General features: G+C 43.4%; 1 protein-coding gene across 1 annotated transcript in view; it reads left to right on the forward strand.

The window, feature by feature from the left end:
- The first annotated feature begins 314 nt into the window (after nt 1-314).
- Nucleotides 315-27,252, forward strand: part of LOC134503496 (IgGFc-binding protein-like) — a 28,786-nt gene continuing 1,848 nt past the window's right edge. Inside the window, exons 1-16 of the mRNA XM_063312297.1 lie at nt 315-897; nt 2,667-3,271; nt 4,293-4,860; nt 6,303-6,889; nt 8,733-9,306; nt 10,485-10,684; nt 11,665-11,806; nt 12,561-12,892; nt 13,238-13,808; nt 14,231-14,808; nt 16,658-17,183; nt 17,835-18,397; nt 20,724-21,282; nt 22,977-23,170; nt 25,111-25,488; nt 26,348-26,632. Coding sequence (XP_063168367.1) covers nt 315-897; nt 2,667-3,271; nt 4,293-4,860; nt 6,303-6,889; nt 8,733-9,306; nt 10,485-10,684; nt 11,665-11,806; nt 12,561-12,892; nt 13,238-13,808; nt 14,231-14,808; nt 16,658-17,183; nt 17,835-18,397; nt 20,724-21,282; nt 22,977-23,170; nt 25,111-25,488; nt 26,348-26,632 — 7,245 coding nt within the window. The remainder of the gene's footprint in view (nt 898-2,666; nt 3,272-4,292; nt 4,861-6,302; nt 6,890-8,732; nt 9,307-10,484; nt 10,685-11,664; nt 11,807-12,560; nt 12,893-13,237; nt 13,809-14,230; nt 14,809-16,657; nt 17,184-17,834; nt 18,398-20,723; nt 21,283-22,976; nt 23,171-25,110; nt 25,489-26,347; nt 26,633-27,252) is intronic.

A 27,252-nucleotide genomic window follows, 5' to 3' on the forward strand; every position in this document is an offset into this window, starting at 1 on the left:
TCAATTGGTACCGCTTCGGCGGGAAGGTAACGGCGTTCCGAGTCGTCATGCCGGCCACATGACCCGGAAGTGTCTATGACAACGCCGGCTCCAAGGCTTAGAAACGGAGATGAGCACCGCCCCCTAGAGTCGGACTCGACTGGACTTTACGTCAAGGGAAACCTTTACCTTTACCTTTTACCAACCCCCTCAGCCAGGAGTAGGGAAAATATCTTAGCAATCACTTCCTTTCCAGATGAGAATCCTTCTTACAATTACAGTTGCTTCTGTTGGTGGCTGAAGTGCTGTAACTCTTATAACTGTCCTTTCTCACGATGCAGATAAATGGCATTCGGGCACACCTACCCATCTACCTAAATGGGGGGGCTCTACAGATCTTGCAAAGTGGAGCTTCTGCCTTAGTGGTCACCGATGTTCATCTCTGGGTATCTTATGACTGGAATCACCACCTGCGTATCACCATCAGCAGTGCTTATTATGGAGGTCTCTGTGGCCTTTGTGGGAACTATAATAAGGATCCTGGAGATGACTTCCAAACACCCACAGGAACGATGGCACCAGATGCCACTGCCTTTGGCAAGAGTTGGAAGGTGGATGCTGGTGACGGAGACTCATGCTGGGATGATTGCCATGGGCCTTGTGTGCCTTGCCAGGCTGACCTGGCCAAAAAATACCAATCGGAGCAATATTGTGGTCTAATAATCAAGGCTTCAGATGGCCCCTTCACTCCTTGTCATTCTAAAGTGAACCCCAAGTTCTACTTCGATGGTTGTGTTTATGATGTTTGCGCCAATCAAGGACACAAACAATCTCTATGTGATGTTCTGGCATCCTATGCAGATGACTGCCAGAAAGAGGGGGTTCAGATTGGTGAATGGAGAAAATTTGCTGGATGCTGTAAGTATGCAAGGAATTAAATAAGGTGGGAATGCTGTCCCCTACCCCCACCCCATGTAAAATGACTTAGAGCTGGATGCAGAGGGAGCAATTCAAAGACACAATGTAAAATATTACCTCGAGGTTATTTGTAGTGGTCAATCACAGACCGTTGAGGATTCAGGAACTAATTTTGTAAACTCTGGCTGAAAGCTCCTCCATTATCATGAAAAGAACCTCACCCCAAAAGCTATTAGAAAGAGACTAAGAAAATCACCCAAATGTATTGCGGATAAAATGATTATAAATGGGAAATAGTTCAGTTGTCGAAATCCTTGTAACCCCGTCCCTTTCATCTCAATAAATCTTGTTAAAGAAGTCTCCATGACAATCTTGAATAGAAATAATTACTTTCGATTTGAAGCAGCTTCCAAAGACACTCTCTATGTCCTAATTCTCTATTGGATTCCAATCTATTCATAAAAGTCAATCAGCCAGCATTTCATGTTTATAATCATGCTCAGCTCTCATGAGTTGTCTCTTCCTGTTATTTCCTCCTTTAGTTCTTTTCTCTAAAGAATATTTGTACTTTTTCAAATTTGAGGGCATCCTCAAGCTGGGGGACACCTCTTTATACATAAAAACCCATACTTACAGAATTAGATTTCTATTAGTATCAACACGGGAACAAAAAGTTTGTGAAACTGAGAGTCTCAGCTCGTATTGTAAAGTTACCAAGAGATGAGTATGGGTGTGACTAGGAAGAAAATAACCAAAGCACAAAGTCAGTGTGTTCTGAATTAATGTTATTTCTTAAAATCCAGCCATTTTTTAAAATATCAGTTCCTCCATCTATACCTCGCCTACTCTACCCAGTTTTAAGTACACATTTAATTTACTAAAACTTGGTGAACAGCTGAAAACAGGCTTAGGGGCTATATAAAAACCAGTGAGAATTTTATGCAGCTCCCTGGCCACATGGTATATACCGATCATTCGGATCAGGAAAACTCAATGTTTTTCATGCAGGCTGAGGTTCACCTTTAACCTTTGAGTTGGGGTTTATACTCCATGGAAGGCAAATTCTAAACTGGAGTGAATGCAGTTAAATTAGAATGAATTAATGATCACTTCCCCTTCTGTCACATTAAAAACTATGATTTGGCAACGACCTTTGAAAGGAGCCCTGGAAATGGAATTAAGTCTTCAGATGGCCAGATGCCACCCCTGTGGCCTCAGATTGTGCATCCTTTGTAGGGATGATGCTTTGTTTTACATTGTGACCTTCTGATCTCCAGATAAGCTTGTGAAATTCTAGATAAGCTTGGGAAACAAATACACTTGCTTGAAGTGGATTGGCACCTAGTGTGGCAAAAATATAGAACCCCCAAATCAATATAAATGGTTCAGTCAATGATTGATTGATATATTTAGATATATTCACATACGTAAAGTGTGATATATTTTCAAAGAGGTGAAGTCAGAGCTAACATTAAGTGGTTTCCCAAATTCATCAGCCCTTTTGCAGCTGGCCGTTTGGGAGTGCGTTATGTCTGATTATGGGGAATGAGGATTAATTTGATTTTTAAATGGTTTCAACAGGTGAGGATCTTATTACAGTAATGTGCTCTCTTGACAGCAGCCACTTATCAATCTGGGATAAATATAGTCTTGTCACTGTGTATTAGCACATCTTTAAAGAGATGCCATCTAGCAATCCCTATTCTTGCTTCTTCAATTGCACAGGAAGGAAGAAAATATTTGCAACTTTCTTCCTTTTCTTCACACAGTTCTGGAGTGTCCTCCCAACAGCGAGTACAAACTATGTGGAACAGCTTGCCCAGCCACCTGCCTGGATGACCAAACTCAGAAGCAAATCTTCTGCCCAGCTGTGTGTGTAGAAGGCTGTCAGTGTTTGCAAGGCTATGTGCTGAGCCAGGGGAAATGCATTCCCAAGAGCAGTTGTGGATGTCTGCATGAAGGCTACCTCTTTGCCCCCAATGAGGGTTTCTGGGCTGATGATACTTGCACGAAGCGGTGTGTGTGCAATCCAGCCACACACCAGGTTCAGTGCACCCAACAGGCTTGCAAATCTACAGAAAAATGCCAAGTTGCAAAAGGTGTGAGGGATTGCTACCCTATTGACTATGGTGACTGCATTGCACATGGTGATCCCCACTATATTTCCTTTGACAAGTATAAATTTGATTTCCAAGGGCCCTGTGCCTATGTCCTCACTGAAGTGTGCTATAGACCCATAGATCTGAACTGGTTTGGTGTCTATGTCCAGAATGAGTATCGGGGAAACCGTGCTGTGACCTGGACCCGGAGTGTACAAGTCAACGTCTATGGTATTGAGATCATAATCAGTAGGCAATATCCTGGGAAAATCTTGGTAAGTTTGGGTAGTATCTGGTTATTATAATCTTTACCCCTTTCTGATGTTCTTTGCACAAGATGAGTCCTACGAAAGACTGATGATGCATGAAGTTTATACCAGGCCTCTAAAACAGACCCAACTTGCTATTTCTATCTTTCAGTCAAACCAATATGATAACCTCTAGTGGATGCCATACAAGGCTACCCAGCTGTTAGTGAGCTACTGGGTTTCACTGGACACAAATAATCCAGGTCTGCTGGAGGCAAGCAACATTTTGGCCTTGAGGACCATATCAATTGCCACATTGGGTGACCCATAGATAGTGACGTACATTCATATGTACCATTCCAAATGCACACCTCTATAGAAGCATTTCATGCTCGTACATCTACACACCCCATCCTTCTTCCGGGCAGTAACTCATTTCTGATTTCTTGCTGCAATATAGCACTTGTAACACAACTGATTGGGTGATCAGCTTCTGATAGGAATCCAGCTGGTTGCTGTTCTCCTGTTAATAATATTAGGATGTCATCATTATTTTATCTGTAGGCCAGCTGATCATACATATCATTTGAGTATTTAAAAAATGGGGAAGAGTTTCCTGTAGGACCCCAAGATGGACACTTTGCTTCTAAGCTACAGGTTGTCCTCCTGATAATGGGTATCATAAGGCTCTGGCTGCAAGGAGATTCCAGATCCTTTCTTTGAAGGCTCCATCACCAGGCATCAAAGGTAACATATGCACATTAATGCACAGAGATGCACATAAAGAAATTACTAAAAAAATTCCAGTCCCGTGATCTCACCAAGTCTCTGCCCCCAACCATTGTCTCCTTCAGTTACTGTAGAAAAAATGTCAAAAATGGTATGATCTCTGGTCAAAAAATGTTCCCTATTTCTGTTGTTGGTCTTGGTTCAGGTGTGCAGACCTTGAGAAGGACAGTAGAGATGGGAGGTAGCCTTGTGCTTGATTTTTTTATACCATTGCTCCTTTTCATTTGCTTAACATAAGCATCCTATTCCTCCTTCATAGGTTGGGGGGGTGTTGACCTTCCTGCCATATAATTCTGATGGAAGAAGAGTCCAGATATATCGGAAAGGCCCAAGTGCTCTGATTGAAACTGACTTCGGCCTCATGGTTAGCTTTAATTGGGACCACCATGTAAAGATGACTGTACCTGGCACTTATAGAAATACCCTCTGTGGCCTATGTGGGAACTTCAACAATAAACCTGCAGATGATGCTCTTGTGCCTGGGGGTATCCTTGTTCCCAAAATCCCTGTGTTTGGTGCTAAAGGCACAAAGGTGTTTGACCCAAGCTGCAAAGAAGTCCTAGATCCCAAATGCCCAGGGGTTGAAGTCTTAGCAGCACAGCAGGGGGCCTCAGGCTGGGACTGTGGTCTCATTGTAGCCAAGAATGGGCCTTTCAGGGAATGCCATGGCCATGTTGATCAAGAAGCTGCTTTCCAGGATTGCATTTATGACTACTGCTTCCTCAAGGGACGCTATGCCTTCATCTGTGCAGGAATTGCCAGCTATGCATCAGCCTGCCAAGCTGCTGGCATCACAATATATGCCTGGAGATCTTCAACCTTTTGCCGTGAGTGCTCTGTGATCTAAAGTGGGGTTTTGTGTGGGAATTGGGGAAGACAAGTCCATTTCTAGTAGGATTGGGAAAACCGACCACAGAGGATGGAGTCAATGTAGGTAAGAGATCAAATGATCATGCCCTTCACCCATCTGAAGATTGCAGCTGTACTGGAGTAGGACCACAGAGGACAGCTGCTCTTTCTAGATGCAAGGGTGAGGCCATTACTTTCCATGTCACAGCCTCACCGTAGGACGTATGATTTCTATGAAGAATGAACTTCACACCTGGCAGGTTCTTTCCACGCCCCCCACCCCTTGCAGATAGCTTGATCAATATCTCTGTAACCCAGTTAGGCTGGGACAACTCAAGGCACCTGAGTCCTCATTCCTTATGTTTGTTATTGGATTGCCATCAAGCAAGCCTTTGGATTTATGTGCTTATAGTGGTTTGCAGCTGAACAAGTATTACTGGATCAAATCTTACCCTATTCGTGTTGAGGAATTACCTTACTGCCTGTGAAAAGAGTTTCTTTCTCAGGAAGTAAAATCATTTCTGTAAACAATTGCAAGGAGGGAAGGAATGTGGCAGAAAGGGTGGCTCTATCTTTTAGTTCACTTGCTTGCTATGCATGGAGGCTCATCTACATGGTATAGCACTGTCTGGCCAGGTGTTCATTCCACAAGGAAACTGCAACACACAGCAGAGCCCTAAACTATTTGTGAGTGCAGTAGCAAGTTTTTTTTTAAGTTAAAACCCAGAAAGGCGGACCTTTCTGCACTGTCAACCTTTCTGACAGAGAATTTTGAAAGGAATTCTCACTCCCCACAGCCTTTCTGTTCACTCTCCTTTTGACTTGTTTCATTACATTCTTGGAGAGAAAATGAAAGGAGGAAGGACACAACCACAAAATATAAATCAGAAGCCTGCTTGTGCCAAGTAACTACATTAAAAAAAGAGAAGACTTTGACAATTAATTGGTTTGTTTTTATAAAAATGTTAATGTTTAATTAAGAGTAGGGATTAAGATAGTTTAATAAGTAGTTATATCTGTGTTGGAGAAGGTTGGTAGTCACCTTCTTAATTTTCTTGCTATTCTTGCACTTCTTAATGTTTTTCTTCTTTAATTCTGCATTCTAACTTTTCTGTATTTTGTATTTTAACTTTTCTTTGAAACTTTAATAAAGTTCTTAGAAAAAAAAATAGAAGAGAATATCTGTAGCTCAGGGTTGAACTGTGGAGTCCTTGGTGCTCTCTGAGCTTGGTTGTTTGTTTGCAGATGTTTCATTACCCAACTAAGGTAACATCATCAGTGCATTAGTCAAAAAAGTTAAAAAAAAAGTTGCGACTGTATTTTTGCTCCATTTTTTTTATGCTGCAAGGAATGAGTTTTACTCCCAGGCAGGATTACCTCTGAAGCACGTGTAGCTCATCTGTTCTGTTTTCATTTTCAGCTGCACCTTGTCCTGCCAATAGTCACTATGAAGTTTGTGCTAAGGAATGCGACCAGGCGTGTAGCAGCCTTTATGTCCCAGTTCCTTGCCCCGCCAAATGTTCCGAGGACTGTGTCTGTGATGAGGGCTTTGTTCGGAGTGGCGATGTATGTGTACCAATAGCAAAGTGTGGCTGTCTCTATCAGGGACGTTACTATCCAGCCTCAGAAGTTTTCTATCCAACTTGCCAAGAACGTTGCGTCTGCCAGGCTGGTGGGAATGTGGTGTGTGAAGTGCTCCCTTGTGGCCCCAATGAAGAATGCAAGCTATGGGATGGATACCAGAAATGCTACCCAATTGGAAGCGCCACCTGCTCTCTTGTCGGAGATCTCTTGCTTTCTTTTGATGGGCTGCCCGTTGACTTCCAGGGTGCCTGTTCGTATATCCTAACCAAGTTTCACACAAAGAATGTGAATTTGGAACCTTTTACTGTAGTGGTACACAATGAGGCCTGGGGGAATGGAAACATTGCAGTACCCAAGTTGGTCTCAGTGGAGGTCTTTGAGTTTGCGCTTTCTCTGCTACAAAACAAGTGGGGATATGTCCAGGTGAGTTTCTTAATCCTGTTCACTGGATGTGCATGTAGAATAGTGGTGGTGGTGGCTTCCTCTCCCTGCTGGGGAAAATCGATCCCCATGAAGAATAATAAAATATTAGCTGTAATTAATTAAGGAGGTAACTTATGGAGTAAATGTCCAGTGTCCTACTCCGTGTGACTGAAAGGTCTCTAAATGTAGCAGGGCTGATTTCCCACATTTTGATTTAAGCAATACATGATGGTCTCAGCCACTGGCAGCTGTAGTCGAGTACTGCTGATCTTGAAAACTAAGCAGGGTTGGGCTTGGCTAGTACTTGGATGGAGGAACTCCCTGAAAAGTTGATGACTGTTAGCTTAACTGGGAAGTTAATGCTGCCAGGAAAATTGCATGGATGCAATCAGCAGGAGTCTCTGAGTTTGGTTGTTTGCTTGCAGACGTTTGGATTGAGGATAACTTTGTCTTACTAGAAGATGGCCCTGTTCCTGTAACACCCTCTACTGAGTCAGTTATGAGGGTGTTAGTGTGCCATGTGAACCTGAACATGGAATCAGTTAACTGAGTCCACTAACCTCCAGGGGATAAGATTTAGTCCTGAAGAAATCCAGTCATGCATGGGATTAAACCCCCTCCCTCTAGTCAAGCATGTCCTGCGAACGGCTTAATTTAGATCAACTAACTCTTACCTATCCCAAAACTGGAGCAAAATCATCACTAGGCCTTCCATTTCTAGGCCTGTTTCCATTTTCACATCCCCTGGGTCAAGGGAAATGAAAAAAAATAGGCAACTGTATCACAGTTGACTTTTCTTAATTCGTTTCACTCCATCTTGGGGGACGGAATTAAAGAGGAGTGTCTGAGAAGATTAAAAATAGTTGTTGCAACAGAAACATAGCCATTGACAGGCAAACAGTAGAAAAAGATGGCTAATCAAGAGTGCTTTCAGACATGGGCTTTGTTGTACAACCAGTCAATTGCACAGGGATCCCTGATGAGGATATTTTCCACTAATAATTCCCCTCTTATTTCCCTGCCACGTTTGTTTTTTCTTACTGGGGAACTAAAAAAATAAACTGAAAAAGCAGAATAGCTACACTATATTTTGATTGGCAGCATTAGGACCTATCTACCTGGAAACACCAGGAGATAAAAAGGTGGGGTAGGGGTGGGAAAATGCCCCCCTTCCTGAAGACCCCAGTGATGATCGTTAGTATTTCATGGCTGGATCTCAGAGGTGGATACCCAGTTGGGGTGAGACGTTCACTAACTGAAAAGAGTAAGGAAGTGACATCAGAGATATGAAGGAACTGTTTCCTAGGCAAAAGGGGCTGAAACATTTTTTAAGTCCAAAGCAATGAAATAACATTTGGAAGCAGATCATGTAGATGCCTCCCTAATTCACTGAACTATAAGGAGGAGGAGGAGGAATAGAACAATCGGACTTGCAAGATTCTGTTATGGTAGCCAATCTCAATAAAAGTAGTTTTAGCCTCCCAGTGGAGTTGATTTCCTGGTCTGGTCTACCAGACACTAATTACTGAGAGAGGTTAGTTTCATAGCAAAGTCCTAGATCCCCAGTGTGTTCAACTACAAATTAGTCACCCTATTCAACTGAACACTTGTCAAAAATGTTGATAGTTCTCCAAACTGAGATCAAACCATTTTTAAAAAATAAATGAGAGTTCTTTGTTTGTTATCCAGGGTGTACATTATTTAGAAGTGAAATCTGCCTCTTTTTAAAAACATCTTCTGGAGTTTTGAAGGTACTTGGGAGACTTTCAGTGATGTACCAATCTCATCCTTCTTCACTTGTCTGACACAACTTTTCACCAAGATATATTCTTTTTTCTGACAGATAAATGAAGTACTCCATCGTCTCCCTGTGAATCTTTTGGATGGGCATCTCCAAATCTATCAACATGGCATTTACCAGAGGATCGAGACTTCCTTTGGTTTTATGCTGACCTATGATCTCTCTTACCATGTGAGAGTCACTGTTCCCAGCACCTACCAGGGTCAGCTGGGTGGCCTATGTGGAAACTACAACAGGCAGCAAAAAGATGATCTTCAGCTGCCAGATGGCAAAGTGGTCTCAGATGTGGCTGTGTTTGCTGCTGCCTGGAAAATCCTGACCCCTGGCGTCCCCTGTACTGATGGGTGCTCTGGAATCAGCTGCCCAATTTGCAAGGAGGAGAAGAAAGAGGCTTTTAAACAGCGCACCTTCTGTGGGATCCTCACAGCCTCAGATGGGCCTTTCAGTTCATGCCATGCTGTTGTGGACCCCACTGCCTATCTAAACAACTGCATCCTTGATTTGTGCATTGGTGGTGGGGACAAACAAATCTTGTGTCATAGTATCCAGAGCTATGTGGCAGCCTGCCAAGAAGCCAAGGTCAACATCCAGCCTTGGAGGAGCCCAGACTTCTGCCGTGAGTAGCAATTGAGAAACATTACTAATTGGGACACTCAGATTGAAAAAGGTGTATGTCCCTGATACAAAGAATAGGGGTGTGTGAATGAGCTAGCGTCCTGTGATTCACTTCCGAAAGTTGATGCAAAATCAGAGTCAGTGCCATGGGAAGAGTTGATCTGATCAAAGTACATGCCTACATGGATAAAAGTCCACCAAATCTTCAAAGGTACCTAATTTTGTTTGACACATCGAATTGGTCAGAAGATGCAATGTGAAGATTCTGTTCAAATGATGATTTGGCCACATGGCCTATAAATAGAATCTCTGATGCTTCACGCAGCCTTAATTAAGAACCCTGAAGAGAGATAGAGAGAATGAAGCAGATAATTGGAAGGCAGTCAGCACTTACCACTCCTTTCCCTTCACTTGGTTATGGCCCAAGCAGGTTCCCTGCTCTGGTCACTATCACACGTTGCTCTCCCAAATACAGAAGATTACAATCTACTACCTCTACAATAACTATTGGTAAATGTAGTGAAGGCAGAGGAGGAAACCACCTTAGGGCCTACAGGCATGGGACCCTCCCACCAGGAACCTCCTTCTGCCCACTCCTTGCCCCATGCCATATAGTGGTCATCTTTTTTTCAAGACATGGTAGCCTAAGTGTGTGGTCAAGTAGGAGTTGTTATGGAACAATGGCAAGGAAGAAGAGAATGAAAGAAGGGCCACTGCCATTGCTATCACCTCCTCTTCCACTGCTATTCCCAGGTCACAGAACACAGAAGCAGGAGGCACTGGAAATGGAGCCCTAGGAAGCCCTTTGGCCCCAGAAATCCAAGCTGGTTGCTCTTTTCCTCATTTAGTTCTCATTCTCCTTCCTGCTTGAAAAGGAACAAGGGGAGAAATAATAGGCATACAATATTTCAGCTGCAAAATACTGGGTGACCACTAGATGTTTGCAAGAAAATACAGGCAATGCTAACTGTTGCTACCTAATGGTTGTTGCAGCCCAGATATGGCATGTCCCTTCCCTCACCTGTTTTCAATTGCAGCTGTGGGGCAGCTTGATACCTGGGATTTCTCATCTTTGGGGAAAATATGTGAGAGTTTCCTCGGGGCCCAGAGAGCTCTACTTACACCACTGGCTATAATATCTCCCTAGCTGATTAGTTCTCCCTGTCTTTTCTCCTGTAGCTCTGACCTGTCCAGCCAACAGCCACTACACCATTTGTTCTAATATCTGTGAAGTCACCTGTGCTGGGCTTACAGATCACCTTGAGTGCCCAGAGACCTGTGTTGAAGGTTGTCAATGTGATGATGGCTTCTTCTCAGATGGCATCAAATGCATCTCCTTGGATGAGTGCGGTTGCTTTGAACACAACACATACTTCCCGGTATGTTGAAAAAGAAGGCAGTACTGGAGCTGAGTTTGCTTCTCTAGTTGGCCTGCTAATCTAAAATCACATCCTTATTAGCCATTTAATCTGGCATTATCACTTCTTTAACTCACTTTTCAAGGGGAATCAAGACCACATCATTACTAACTTGATATAGGGTCTTTTTTTGAGTCAGATTTTTGGAGGTCCCCCCACTCTTAAAAAAAAATGATGGAATGGTAGCCTATCTTTAGTAGATTGTTTTTGTTCTTGTAATGAGAAACTAATTTCATTTGGTAACTACTTATAATAGCTTCTTGTCTGTTATGTGCAGCTCAATCTTATTGGAGAGTTACTGTACTCCTTAATTAGTCAGTTCCTGTTGCCTGTAGAGTGTTTTATTAATCTCCTGATATTATCACTCCCCGTGTGATGGTCATACAGATAAATTAAGCCAAGAGTTGGCAAGTTGCACCATATTACAAGATGGTACACAAGAACCTCACAGCAAAAGCAAACCGTTCAAGGTGTCTTCAGGGGATTATGGTCATTTTATGAATGGCTTCATTGTGAATTAATGCAATGGAAGGAAAAACTCAGTATGATAACATTTCACAAAAGCACTGGAAGGCCAAGGGACAAGTGGATTCTGACTGCTCAGATCCAATCCCTCTATGAATTCTTAATAGATATCTCAGCTAACCTGGGATTCCATTCTTCTCCCTCAACTCAGTAAGGAATAATAGCTTCAAGGCAAACAGCGTTTCCAGGAACCAGTGAGGATCTTCTCTTCCAGGAAACTTCCACATATTTGTGAGCCAGCTTCTAAATACGCCTTGTTTCTTCCACAAAGCTGGTGGAAGAATTGCCAGAAGTACATGAACATGGCTCCTGAATTAGATTTGCCTTGCTGTAGATAACTTTCTCCCTATGTGATTGTTAAAAAATATGGTTTTGGATCCTTTTCTCTTACCTGTGGTGGTTTTCCTGACACCCAGCCTAATGTGCCGATCTTGCAAAACAATTGCAATGAAAAATGTATCTGCAGTCCAGCCGGAGGATTCTTCTGTGAAGATCATGCTTGCTTGGCCAGTGAAGCCTGTGTGGTGAAAGATGGGATTATGCAGTGCCAGAACAAAGGTAATGGGTGGTATCACCTTTCTGTGAGCATTTGATGGATGGAGGAAGCAACAGGATGGGCTTGAGAGTAACCAATAGTTCAGCCATGCTAGAGAATGATCCTGTGTGTATAGGCTATAGCTGAATGCAATGTTGTGTGAAATGCATGTATTTTAATTTAAGTAGCTGTTATGGGAGGGACTTTAATTCTTTATATTTTTGCATCAATAAAAACGAATGCCTTTCTGAGCATTTATATACCTGGGATGATTTTATATGTAAGTCTAATACAGTGTTTCTCAACCTTGGCAACTCTAAGATGTGTGGACTTCCAACTCCCAGAATTCCCCAGCCAACATGCTGGCTGGATAATTCTGGGAGTTGGAAGTCCACGTATCTTAGAGTTGCCAAGGTTGAGAAACACTGGTCTAACACAACATCCACTTAGTCTGTATTTGTCCAACATGTTTAACAAGTCACTAACAAACGTAATGGCTATATTTGCTCAACATACTAAACTTGGTTAGTTTTAATCTTGGGTAGATTTTTTCTGGCTTAACATGGGGTGTAAACTCTGGCTACTTGAACTCAGGGTAGTTTATGGTTCAATGTATTGTGCAACCCAGAAAATGGGTTACCTATGCAACCAGATTAAGTACGTGTGTGAGTCCAACCATACTGTGATCCCAGCTGCAGAAATATAAATTTCAAGTCCTACTGATCCTCTTCTAGACTTAGTTTCTACTTTCTGCAGCCTCCTATCTTTCTCTTTCAGATCCCTGCAAAGTTAAGACTTGCCGTCCCAAGGAGACATGCCAGATCAAGGATGGACAAGCTGTTTGTGTCCCAGATTACGTGGGAAACTGTTGGTGCTGGGGGGACCCACACTGTCATACCTTTGATGGCTACAGCTACGACTTCCAAGGCACTTGTTCCTATGTGCTCTCTGAGTCAACAGGCAGCAATAAAAGCCTTGTACCCTTTTCAGTGGTGACAAAGAATGAAAACCGAGGGGGTAACACAGCTGTCTCCTACGTGCGAGATGTGCACATCCATGTGTACGAGCTGGAGATAACCATCCGAACAGGTGAAAATGGCAGAATCCGGGTAAGGGCAATTTTATCTATTGCTACGTTGAAAATCCATTTTGCATTTCCACCCCCCACCCCCACAAGCTTTCTTAGTCAGTTGATGGGAGGAAAAAGCTTCCAACTTATTAACTGTCATTCTTAAGTAATACTCTTCACTTAATAACAGAATAGCTGAGGGCTGTATCTGAGTGTGGTATCTTTCCTGCAGTCTGTCTTTCCTTACTGTGCTGATGGGAAATCCATAGGTGATAGCTGTATATATCACTCGGATTGATCTCTCTCTCTCTCTCTCTCTCTCTCTCTCTCTGCTGCCTAGAAGCACACTTATTTGTGGATTTCTTTTCCAACCCCTCTGATACAGGTTAATGGCGTGATCTTCAACCTGCCAGTATCTCTTCTGGGAGGCCAGATCCACATCTTCTCAAGTGGCAACTTAGCCAATGTGCAGACCAACTTTGGCCTATGGGTGACCTTTGACTGGCTCTGGCGTGTAGAAGTCCACCTGCCTAGTAGCTATTATGGAAACACCGGCGGACTCTGTGGTAACTTCAATCAGCTGCCAGAGGATGACCGGAGTGGTCCAGATGGCTTTTTGCTGCCCAATGTGATCAGCTGGGCTACTGCCTGGGCAGTGAAGGATGGGGATCCACTTTGTTTCCATGAGTGCAGTGGGACATGTCCAATATGTGATCAGCAAAAGCTGGCGAAATACAAAACAGATGGACAGTGTGGGATAGTCTCTATCTCAACTGGACCCTTCCAGGGTTGCCATGCTGTTTTGGATCCTAACATTTTCCTCGAAAACTGTGCTTTGGATGTTTGTATGAACGGAGGAGACCATGATACCCTGTGCCAAGCTGTGAACGCTTACGCTCAAGCCTGCCACCAGCAAGGACGCCAAGCTGGTGACTGGAGAACTCCCATCAGTTGCCGTAAGTGCTGAACACTTGGTCTTCCCTACAGTGTTCTAGCCTGACTTCTAATATCTGTACTAATGATAACTAAAGCCAGTACAAAACTAACGTGATAGAAGAGAGGAACAAAAACAGAAGAAGAAAAAATAAAAATCTAATTAAATTAAATGGAGATGATGAATAACATATTTAAGCAAAATTTACACTACCTGTGGAAGGAACACCTTCTTAAAGAGGAGGTCTTGGCCTCCTTGCTTCCTGAAGCAGGACGTTCTAGAATTTAGGTACACAGACGGGTATATATCAATGTAGGAGAGCACAGAGAAATATAAGGATAACTGCCCCAAGTATGGAAGATGTACAGAAAAGATTAGTGGTTGCATGGAGTTTGGAGAATGGGAAAATCGTAGTTACTTAATAGGTTCCTCTTTCTTTCACAGCTCTCCCTTGCCCTGAAAATAGCCACTATGTGACCTGTGGAAGTCGGTGTCCAGTGACTTGTTCCTCCCGCAATGCACCCTTGTTTTGCTCAAAGAAATGTGTGGAAACCTGCCAGTGTAACGATGGCTACATCCTTAGCGCTGACAAATGTGTGCCCATAGAAAGCTGTGGTTGCTCTCATAATGGCTTCTATTACAAACCAGGAGAAGAATTCTGGGATGAGGACTGTGTTTTGCACTGCAGGTGTGATGCCCACCTTGGTGTTGTGGTGTGCACCCCAGCTGCCTGCCCAATGGGGGAACAATGCAGGATGGTCAGTGGAGTCCGAGGATGCTATCCTAGCTTCTCTACCTGCACCTCTGCTGGAGACTATCACTACACCACCTTTGATGGGCAAAAATATAAGTTTGAGGGCAGCTGCATCTACCAGTTGGCTAAGGTCTGCCTTCCCAACCCTGCTCTCACACCATTCGACATCTCAGCTCAGAACAGCCCAGCCCCTGAAGGACGTGCTATTACATTAAAAGTGTATGGAATAAGCATTACTCTCCATGCTAATCAGGGTGACCAGGCGCAGGTAAGATCCTTTTACTCAACATGTTTAATGAGGTCAGTTTAAGATCTAACTGTTGCATTTGCATGGCATGCTAATCTAGGTTTGTTTTAACCTTGGATAGTGTTTTCTTTTTTTTTCCTGGTTTATATAGTGGTGTATGAAACCATACCATTTGGTTAATTTCCAGGTCGATATATTGTGCAGATCTAGAAAAATTGGTTAATTCAGTAACCAGATTGACTGTTGTGGAGCACAGCTGTGAATACTGTATATGTCTCTCATGGCTTTGAAAGAGAAGTCAAAGAAGTGAGTTCATGAGTTGCATCGTATTAGCACTGTAACCAGCCAAGGTGTATTCCATAAAGAGATAAACTGGAGAGTCAGTTTGGTGTTGTGGCTAAGATGTTGGGCTAGAAACCAGGCAACCATGAGTTCTAGTCCCACCTTAGGCATGAAAGCCGGCTGGGTGACCTTGGGCCAGTCCTTGTCTCTCAGCCCAAGAGCCAATCAGGCATAGTAGAAGAGTTCTAGTCCTGCCTTAGGCATGAGAGCCGGCTGGGTGACCTTGGGCCAGTCCCTCTCTCTCAGCCCAACCCACCTCACTGGGATGTTGTTGAGGGAAAAACAGAAGGTGGGAGCATTAGGTATGTAAGCCACCTTGAGTTGACAAAAAATAATGGCAGGATAAAAATACAATAAATATTTATTAAACAGAAAATTTACTGCCCTTGTAGGGTTTACAAATTTTGCAGTAGGGACTTAATTAGTATTCTAATTTTTTGGCTTTCGACAGCATGGTTATGATTGTTGGAATTATCAGGGATCAACTCAGCCTTGTCTCATAAGTATAAGGGGGTCACTCTAGCAAATTGCATCTCTGTTGTGCTTGTGGGATGTCATGTGGGTCACCTGATTTTCACACTTCCTCCTTCTTCTTGGGCTTGGGGATTAACAAGCTCTATTACCTCGTGGGCACACATGCAAGCAGGAGGTGCTGCAGGAATGCAGCCTTCCCCCAACCATCCTCTGCTACCAAAGAACCAGTGATGATTAAATGCTTTCTACTATGAATCTACTTGTATCCATATCTACTGAACAAAAGTAAGCTATCTCTATTTTTCTTCATCTAACTACAGGGTGAAGACTGAATTTATTTTTGAATGTAATTAAGCTTAATGTGGAAGTTCCTTTTTTTGGTTCACGCTTCTACTCTGCAAGATTGCTGTTAGCTGCTTAGAGTTCTTTTATTAACACTCCATCAATGATATGGTTATATCACCAAGTAGGCACACCTGATGTTTTTACTTTGGTTTGAGGGTGTTTTTTTTAAAATAACAGAACATTAACGTGCTTATATGGGGTCTTCATTCATTAAAAATGGGCCACATATGATGTTGCTGAAAATTACTATTTTATAGAATTGAATTTCAGTAGTATGATCCTAATGGGCCAACTGGGGATTACAACACTTAATCTGAGGCACATGTGATTTCAGGCAATTAGATATCTACCCTTGCTTAGTGGCAGAGTGTGTTTAAGGATTGTTTAGAAACACCGCATGCACAGTCAATGCTCAAAGTGTTCTGGCTCTGTAGCAAGAAATGCTGGATTTTTCAACCTGTGTAATTTACTCTGTGTATCTTAGACAGCACTGCATCGATTATTCTAATTATGCTCATTATGGGGAAAGCAGAAGATCCTAAAGATCAAAATTCAAACATCTGTTTCTCCTGCTTTCCAATATATTGGCCTTTGTTTGGCTTGTGTTTCCGAGCATTTCTTTTTTCTCAGCACCAAAAGAGCTGGGGATTTGGGGTTTTGTTTAGTTTCATGTGAAGAGGATCAAAATTAAATTCTTTGTTTTATTCAGGTGAATGGCAGCCTAGTAAAACTTCCTTTCAGCTATGCGGAGACAATTCATGTTACTTCTGATGAGAAACATTTTGCCATTGTGACGGATTTTGGCCTGTTGATCAAACTATTCAAGAGCACTCTTGACATTGAAACAATTGTGGCATGGAACTTCACAGGACATTTGTGTGGGCTGTGTGGAAATGCCAATGGAGACCCCAGTGATGATAAGATAGAAGAATACGGGAAAAACTGGTGGGTGGGCTGTTCTCCAGGCTGTTCCCCAGATTGTCCTCCCTGCACATCAGCTGAGCTAGAAAGCTATCAACAAGATGGGTACTGTGGATTGTTGCGTCGGTTGGATGGGCCCTTCTTCTCCTGCTACAGTGCCATCCCTGTTGCATCCTTCTTTGATGAGTGCGTCAAAAAGACCTGTGAAGCTCGGGGACAGAGGGCTGTTTGGTGTGAAGTTATTGCCACTTATGTGGCAGCCTGTCAGGCCAAGAGTTTCCCTTTACAGAATTGGAGGACCGATACCTTCTGCCGTGAGTTTGAACTGCTGGAGGGGGCAAGTTAAGAGCAGCAATTAGGCTAGAGTGCCTTGAGGAACTTCAATAGTTAGTGTAGCTGGTGTGCTTCAGCTGTATTGGATTGTAGTTGCTGTAAATCCCTATCATGTGGCCTAGCATTTGTGATGACTGTAGTCATGCCAAAGATTATTTTTGTGATATTTCTGCTCATCAGTGAATCACAAACTGAGTAGCTAAAGCTGCAGGTGATCTTCCTGTCCCTTAAACATATTTATGGCACGTATAATGCAAAACAATCTCACAGCAGCAATGAATATGATGATTAAATAATATTCTGCCAACATTAATCCCTCCCATAGTGCTCAATAGAAGAGTGTTCCCTATTTCTAATCGAACCACCTCATCTATGGTAGATGAAATGTTGATCCAGGAGCTGCATGTGGCTGTAGCTTCCAATTTCACATTTAATTCCTGGTCACAAAATGAATATTTCATTCACCCCAATGTCTTTCTATCTGTTGAGCACAATCCATTTATAATTTTGCTGGTGACATCAGTTGGAAGAACTTTGGTTCACCTAATAGGTTTCTCTTCTGCTGTGGACAGCATTGTAGCTCAACCTTTCTGTGACTCTCCTTAATCACTTCCTTATTTTTCCCTAACTAGCTCAGCCTTGCCCAGCTAACTCTCATTATGAACTTTGTGGAACCCGTTGTGCTGCTACCTGTGAAAACCCCCAGCTTCCACTTACGTGCAAGGCGCCTTGTGGTGAAGGTTGTATCTGTGATCCTGGATTCATCCTGAGTGGGAACCACTGTGTACCTCTCAGGGAGTGTGTCTGTGACTTCAAGGGCATATACTATAAGAAGGGAGAGGAGTTTTTCTCCAACACTTTCTGCCAGAAACGTTGCCGATGTATGGAAGATGGAACGATTCAGTGTCATGACTTCTGCAGCAGTGAAGATTCCTGCAAAGTGGTGAATGATGTCCCAGTTTGTTTCCCCAGAGAATCAGGCACCTGCTATGCACTGGATGGTTGGAATTACGTCACCTTTGATGATGTGCATTACTCACTGTCAGCTTTTTGCTCATATATACTTGCTCAAAGTGACGAGCGACACAAGTTCTCCGTGGTCATCTTGGCTGGAAGCAGTGGCACTGAGAAAGTAGAGGTTCAGGCTTCTGGATACCATGTAGTTCTTCAGAGAGACAAGATCTGGGAAATTTTGGTGAGTCTCTTTCATGCCAAATATGCAGGCAAGGGTCCCCATCAACCTTGCTTGAAAAGTTGGGTTTTTGACTATGATCCGTTGGAGGAATTGCACATGTTTTTCTGATAGGATTGGTATCTTATTAATTTGCAGATATTAAAACAATGTCAGAAATTGCATCGCAATGTAATAAAACGAAAGCAAAAAAAATACAAAGTAGGCATTTGGGGCATTGAAAGTTCTGTATTTTGGGGGGTTCATTATTAGTAGACATATGGGAAGCCTCTGTGAATTACGGATTTTCTTCACCGGGGAGTCCTGAGAAACAGAACATTTCCTTAAGAGTATGCCATTCACAGTGTGCTATAAGGGGATCAATATTTAAATGGTATTAATTACATAAATAAGAGCCACTTTGGTGCAGTGGTGAAGGCACCCGGCTAGAAACTGGGAGACTGTGAGTTCTAGTCCTGCCTTAGGCGTGAAGCCAGCTGGGTGACCTTGGGCCAGTCACCCTCTCTCAGGAAGAAATCAAGGGCAAACTACTCCTGAAACTGTTGCCAAGAAAAGTGCATGGACTTGTTCAGGCAGTTGCCAGGAGTCAAGGCTAACTCAAAGGCGTGTGTGCACACACACTCAAAGAAAATTACATGATCATGCTTAAAATTGGAGGGTTTGATGAAGGTATCCTTAATGTACTAGAGAAGTTAACCTATAGGGAGCCAAGAACCTGTCCTTTTCTTGTCAGCTGTAACTCTGTGAAGAGCAGAAATCAGCAATTTATGGTGGCAGATGTTGAGAGCTAGATGTTGTAGGAATTCTCTTTTGCTTACAAGTAACATATTCCCTTTGGACCCTATTTACACATTGGCTTCATGAAGGGATAGTGCCTAACTAAGGGGTATATGAAATTAAGTGGTTGAGCTTGCCCGCAAGACCATCATGTCCTTGGCTTTCCAAAAATATAGACTTATTACTAGGCAGTGTGGTGGCAGCCTCTGATGAGCTCTTTCAGGAAGCAGATGCAGAGGGAATGGATAAGGAGTGCTGATGAGATGTGGAAACAAATTTCTGTATGATTCAAATTGTGATGAGGAGTTGCTGATGGAAAGTTCTGTCCCATGACTGGACTGAATCCTTCAATGTACTCAGAAAAGTTAGAAGAATCTGTGCATGTTTAGCCCACAGAAAAGACAATTCTGGGGAGATAGAATAGCAGTCTTCAAATACTCCACAGAACAAAGAGTGGACTTACTCTCTTTTGCTTCAGAGGGCAGGGTGAGAATCAGTGGGTTAAAACTTCAAGGAGGTAGGTTCAGGCTAGATAATCAAGATGAACTTCCTGACTGAATGAGTTATCAACCACATCAAGTGCTGAGTTTTCCTTCACTAGAGTCCTTCCAGGAAAGGTTGGACGGTCATATGTCATAGATGTGCTACTGGATTCTGCACTGAGGAGGGGATTGATCTAGATGACCTCTAAGGTAACTTTCAACACTATATTTCTAGGAATGAGGAAGGGGTGATCCATCTTCATCTCCAGCAACAGAATGATCTAGTCCAGACCTTCTCCATGGGATCACAACCATTTGCACCATTGGGGTTCCTCCTCCTGTTCCAGGAGGAGGAACAAGCCAAACTAACAGCTTCTTTCTCCCAGCAGGCTTTTACTGAATGGAGAATGGCACCTTCCTATTCTTGCATTAGACCTTCATGCAGCTAATTTGTGAACCAAACTTCTATATATCTTTCTAACTGGGTGCATCACATACTGTAGATTAACCGTATTGTCCTTTGCCTCAATGAGGTACTTCTCATGGAGTCATTGAGTTGCATATTGTGGAGGAATGGAAGTTGTTGCATTTGCTTCAACAAGCTGCTTCTGGGAGTTCTTCTGGCTCCTGACGTGCTGGATGAGTCCTTGAAGCAATCTGGAGTGAAGCACCTCCCATTTTAGAAGTGTGTGTGTGTGTGTGTGTGTGTGTGTGTGGGAGGCAGGGGAGATTGCACATTGTATCACAGAGCATCTTTAAATGGGTGCTTCTTGCAAACCTTCTTTCAAAGCACTCCACACTCCATTCAGAACTTAGCACATCCATCTTGTAAACACAGATTTGATTTACCCATGCTGGCTTCCCCCTACAGAAGCAAAGGATAGCTTGCACGTATAAGTCATGTATCACAGCCTAACCCCATCAAGCTTTGCCTTTCCTTGATATTAGCTCTGGGACGTTGACATTAGTTTTAACGGAGCTAGTTCATCCATTCATTTGATATTCATTAAGAAGCAAAAATGCAAATAGCTACATTGGATTCAATTTTGTCTCTTCACCTCGTTGCACAGGTCAATGGAGAGCGTCTTCTCTTGCCAGCTAACTTTGGGGATGTCTCAGTGAGACAAGAGGGCAAAGCTGTGCTGCTTCGTACCGGTTTTGGCCTGCGTGTCTATTATGACCTGAATGATTGGGTGGCAGTATCTTTACCTGGTACCTACCAGGGCCTCTTGAAGGGGCTCTGTGGCAACTTCAACAAGGACAAGAACGATGAATTCTTCCTGCCCGGTGGAAAGCCGGCCCAAGATTTGACTGAATTTGGAACCTTTTGGAAAGCTGAAGGTGGCAGTTGCTTGGAAGGCTGCAGGGATAAATGCCATGTTTGTGACAAACTTCTGCAAGAAACGTTCCAAGCCAAGAACTACTGTGGGTTGATCCAAGCTGTTCCAGGTCCATTCAGTGGATGTCACGCGACTGTTAACCCAAATCACTTCTTCAATTACTGCGTGGCCAGGCTATGTACTACTAATGGGGCGTTAGAATCTCTCTGCCAAAGTCTTCAGGACTATGCAACAGCTTGTCAAATGGCTGGTGCCACCATTGGGGAATGGAGAACCTACACCTCTTGCCGTAAGTCAAAACAAAGGCTTTTCACACTGGGCTTACCCCTAATGTTTTACCAGATCTGCTAAAGACCCAGAGGCTTCATTTGCCCAGCATGATAAGCTTGTTACTTTCCAACTTCGTAAGATTTTTTTAAGGCTTAGCATGTTGTACGAACCCTGCACATGGATCAATGTAGGATTTTATGTTGCATAAGCCCAGAAAAGGGGTTAATGCAGTAACCAGCTGAATATAGCCTTTGGCAGCTATGGATGGAGATGGAGAGGTGGTTCCACCTTTTAAAACGTGGCGATGTCATTGAATGGTTTCCAGGGATTTTTGGGATTAAAGAAGCTTTGTAAACCTTGCTAAAGTTGTTTTCTGCTGTAAAGAGCCAGGACTTTGGGCAGTTTGTCTCTGAAATTAAGCAATGTGCTTTGAAAGGGTGGGGGTGGCAGGGGTAGTACAAAGGGGATTTGAGGGCAATCTGTGGATCATGGGACCGAGAAATGGTCATCTTGTCAGGGAATAGAACATGGAGAAGAAGCAAACCAGTATGCATGGTGTAACTTTCTTTTTTCTTTTTGGTGCCTTCAGGTCAGTGCTGACTCCTGGGGACTGCCTGGACTAGGCCCGGCAGCTTTCTTGACAAGGTTTTTCAGAAGTAGTTTGCCATTGCCTGCTTCCTAGGGCTGAGAGAGAGAGGCTGGCCCAAGGTCACCCAGCTGGCTTTGTGCCAAAGGCGGGACTAGAACTCACAGCCTCCCAGTTTCTAGCTCGGTGCCTTAACCACTGCACCAAACTGGCTCTCTAAAACTAGCTCTGAGATTATGGGAAAAGCAGAGCTTGCAATGTTGGGAGCGGTTCTCCAGAAGCTTTTTGCTAATAGCTTCCAAAGGGCAGCTTCCTTTGATACCAGAGGGAGCCTTCCTCTCAGGCTAATTTCCTTGTGGGAGAGAATGACCATAGTCATCCAAGCATAGAGAGATAACTTTGCATGCCACAGCCCTAAACTTGGACACATAGGTACATACATACCTGCTCTTTAAAGTTCTTAAAGTATGCATAGCAATCCAAATTGCTGTTTTAGGATTGCATTTCCAAAACAAAGGATGCTGTCTTCCCTAGACCACTGTGCTAGGTTCACACTTTTTACTGAGTAATAATACAGTTTTGGTTTTACATGCCATGTGAACCCTTCTCCTATGGCTGGAAAATTCAGCCACTGTGGCTTGTAAGTTATGGTTTATGGATGATTGTATGGCTTATTCAACAAACTAAAGTTAGCTACAGTATTGAACTCTGCCTTCATACAGACTACTTAGTTGAATGATAGGAGAATGAGGCACAGACTGGGGACTACAGGGAAATGATCGGACAGCTAGTTCTGTATGAATGGTGTCAACATTTAGGGTGAGCAGACATTTATTATGGAGCTGTCCAAAATGCACATGCTGATATCTCCTAACTGGGATTCCTGAGGAAAATAAGGAATGAGAAGCCTATTCAGTTGGATGATGATGATGATGATGATGATGATGATGATGATGATGATGATGATGATGATGATAGGCAAAAGCAAATGAGAAGCTAGCCAGAGAAACTCACTCCTCCTCATTTTTGGTTTCTGATCTGATCCATGTGCTCTCCATAGAAAAAGAGCTTAGGCTCTCCAACCTCTTCTAAGTAGCTTGCTCATATGATTGAACTCTGCTCCACAGCTGCTCTGAGCTGCCTGCCTGGCACCCATTATGAGCCTTGTGCTCGGAGCTGCAAGGGCACGTGTGCAGGAAATCTTTTGTGTGTGGATCCATGCATCGAGGGCTGTGTCTGCAATGTGGGAACATGGGCGAACGGAGCAGCCTGTGTGAATACAGAACAGTGTGGATGCTGGCATGATGGGAGACTCATCCAGGTGAGAAGGTTTTTAAAATTTGGACTGCCTTCTTCCCCAGAAATCAACTGCTGTTCTTAAATGGAGAGCTCCAGGGATGTGGTGGAAAATGTTAAGATGGCAGCCACGATGGGGCAATTGAAGCTTTGCCTGTTTTTTATGTGCAAAGCACGTGCAGTGCACATTTTTAAAAAGGATGGAACTTTGATCACACCATTGTGGCCTCAACTAGACATTTTTGGTCATATCCTGTGGCCAACTCTGGCCAGGGATGTCTGGAGAGTGTAGTGAAAAAAGCCAAGATATAGGTAGTCCTCGACTTATGACCATTCATTTACCAACCGTTCAAAGTTATGACGGTGCTGAAAAAAGTGATTTATGACCGTTGCAGTGTTCCCGGGGTCATGTGATCATGATCCAGGTGCTTGGCAACCGGCTCACACTTATGACAGTTCCAGCATCTTGCAGTCATGTGATCACCATTTGCAACCTTCCCAGTCAGCTTCTGACAAGCAAAGTCAATGGGGAAGCTGGCAGGAGGTCTCAAGTTGTAGTCATGTGATGTCTCACTTAATGACCACAGCAAAAAAATGTCATAAAATTGAGTGATCATGTGATGCCTCACTTACCAACCACACTGCTTAATGACAAATTTCCCGGTACCTATTGTGGTTGTAAGTTGAGGAGTACCTGTAGCACGGTGTGATCAAAGGTCCTGTTTTTTATGTGTGACCCATCTTGACTTTTTTACCATTACCCACAGGCCCCCTTAGTGGATTCCTTGCCCTTTGTTAATGCAGTTAAAATACAGAGCAATTTAAATATTTCCATGCCTGTGTTAAGAAAGGAAACTGTGTTTAATGAGTCCTCTGTCCATCATGGCCTACTGACTGATTGGCAACCAACCTTCTCTTGCTATCAAGCATGCTTGAGCTAATTCAGATGTATTTATTTATTATTTTGATGGGGGGTGGGCGGTGAGGGCAAGGGGTTTTATTCCACTATAAGCTTTTTCAACTCTGGATTCCTCCAAGCATGTAACAACCACTGTAGCTTCATTTTGGCTTGATTCCTGTCGTAACTCACCACCTGAATTTGCTATTTTAGGAAATGATACCACACTCTGCTGCTTATATTGCCCTTGGAGCAGTTTCATAGCAGAGCAATAAAAGAACTGAGTCACAAACTACTCCTATGAATGATGGTGGTGATCATGCTGTACAACAGCCAAAGTATATGGACTCCATAAATGGAATTCAGCCTCTTGTTCTGATTTCTAGGGTTGTCTTTCAGTCCTAAGCACATTTGTAGCCCTCGTGCACAGAAAGAAAGCTACAGATGTGTGAATGGATGTGTACATGCATGCACGCACACACACACACACACATACATTTTGCTTAAAATATAATGGAAAATTCTGTTCCCTTGATAGGAATTTCAGCCGAAAACACTGGTGCTTTGCAGCCATCTGCATATACAACAACAACGATGGTTTTTCTGCGTTCGCCCTCATATCTTTTCTGTTTTCAGTCTCTTTCTAAATTGGCTGAAGCCATAATTTTGAGTAATGCACAAAATAATAACACTTCCCCCCGACTGCCTCTAACTTACTCTCTCTTTTATTAAATTACACATTGCAGATGGTGTTTGATGTTTGCAATTGTTTTCCTGTTAATGTCAGCCATGTGATTTGGTGACTTCCGAAACATATTGAACTTCACCCCTCTATTTATCGTTGTTCATAGTCTTATTCCTGTTTTGTGATGTTCTTTTCTGAGATGTAGAAAGCAAAACCTAAAAAAAGCCAATCCTTATTTAAATAATTAAAAAAGATCATAAAACAGAACAACACAACCCATTTGATAGCCATCTGCATGCATTCCCTTAGTTGGAGAATCTGAGACTCCAATTTCTAAGTATGGGATACTGTTTTCATGAGTTGTCTTCTTCTCTTTCCCCAGCAAGGAGAGAGCCATCTCTCTCCAGACTGCAGGATGCGCTGCACATGCACAGGCTCTGGCCAGCTGAGCTGTCTTCCCTACAGCTGTGGAACTGGCGAAGCCTGTGGACTGAGAAATGGGCTGCGCGGCTGCTTTCCCACCGAGGGCCGCTGCATCATGATACCAGGAGACAATTTCTCTTCCTTTGATGGCCTTTCTGGAGATATATCTGCTCCTGGAGCCTACCAGTTGGCGTCCCTTTGTGACATCCAATCTGACGATTGGTTCCGCCTGATAATTAGCATTACCTCGTGTCTGCCTGTCCAAACGACCACTGTCATCTTGCACTTCTTCTTCAAAAATTTATTTATTACTGTGAATGACCAGAAAGAGGTTTGGGTAAGTGGAAACCAAACCAAGGCCAGAGGCTCTCTTAATTACCCATTAACAGCACTTTTTTCTTTCAGCCCTTCTTGTGAACTCCTTAACACTAGTTGTGTGTAATCTAAGACATCGTCATGGGTCTTTGTTTACCTGGAAACACAGCTGAGTTGTTCTCTGCTGTGCAACTCAGACCCACATTGCATTGTGTGGAAGGGGGAAGACATGGTTAGCTAACACAGAAAGCATGGCAGCCTTGGGGTTGGGTAACATGAGCCCTGACATTTGCCCATGGTCCTCAGAAAATAAAATGGTAGGAATGCCTTCTTCTCCCTTTTCCCTAGAAAGAATGTAATGGAGGGAGTATCCTGGGTGACTAGACAATGGTTGGTGGAAAAAACTCGCCCTCTGGTCTCCTGATAGCTTGTGCCTGGTTTTGCCTACCATCATAGCAGCCATTTGTAGCTAGGCAAGCCCTTCCTCATAGCAGCCATTTTGTGAGAATGGTGCAGCATAAACTGAAAATCCCAAATGTGCCCACTTAATTTCCAAAGACTGGAAGCTCAGATCCAAGGCGCTTCACAATTGGGTTCAGAGTTACCTGTGGTTTTTCACTGTTTCCTCTACTGATTCCACTGGGTTGGATCTGGGTTTGAGAGGATCCTTAGCACATACTGCAGCTGAGAGAGAATTATGGCAGTTATGATCCAAAACCATCTGCATGGGACCAGGTGGATCCTGATCTGCAGATTAAATCTCATCAAGCTTGCATCAAGTTTTCTTTCTTAACTCAAGCATTTGGAGCAGAATGTTGCACGACTCGACATTTTCTCTTCATCTCCATCTAACTTTGCTGGTCTCTGTTCCTGTGTCCCAGGTGAATGGACTGCGTGTTGGAATTCCACTCCAAATCACCAACTCAGTGAAGTTTGACCTGACTGGTGATGTGATTGTCCTGCAGACACCTCAGGTTCAAATAACATTTGGCCCAAATAGAAGAGTAGCTGTGTCTGTCACCCCAGCTTTGGCAGGGAAGTTGTGTGGTGCTTGCGGAAACTTCAACTACACACTGGTGGACGACTTGAAGGGGCCAGGTGGAGTGGATGTCAGCACCGTTCTGGAGCTCTTCTTGTCTTGGACGGCCAGAGATTTTGCTCCACTGGTAAATGAGTTTTTGATTACTCTTCCCTGTGGATTCTTCCAGCCCTGTCTCCCGGGCTAGTCTGCTAATACTAAGGCTTTACCCAAATTAAATCCGCGAGCTAAGCCATCAACTTTCTAAGAGACCCATTGCCTTGAAACCACTCAAGGTGAGCAGGTTGGGGTGGGAGAAGAACATCCAGTGACATTTCAGTGGCTTCTTATGACCTTGAAATGGAGTGGAGGAGTTTTCTGAGGTCCTTTTCTATTTAACATCTTTATGCCCTTGTGGCTCTTAGCTATTGCCTCCGATGGCTTCTCCAGCCCATCTCCAAAATGCTCTGGGAAATGAAGCTTTGATATAGCATCATTACCTAGTGGTATTTGGAAGAAGGGAATGAGGGGCCATTAATGTTTTAGAGACAGAGCTTAAAGCTTCGGCTGCCCTCTGTGCAGGATAAGGGAGACACCTGCGTTTGGGAGCCATTTGTCACTCAGCAGAATGTTCCCCTCTGAAATAGATACGTTTTATTCTGTTGTAAATCATGAAACTGTAAATGGACCACAGTGGGGGTTGGAAATACTGGAGTCTGGCCTCCTGGACAAATTTAACAGAGATCAGATTTATATATGTTCCCTTGC

The sequence above is a fragment of the Candoia aspera genome, chromosome 10 (genome assembly GCF_035149785.1).
Source record: "Candoia aspera isolate rCanAsp1 chromosome 10, rCanAsp1.hap2, whole genome shotgun sequence".
NCBI classification, from domain to species: Eukaryota; Metazoa; Chordata; class Lepidosauria; order Squamata; family Boidae; genus Candoia; species Candoia aspera.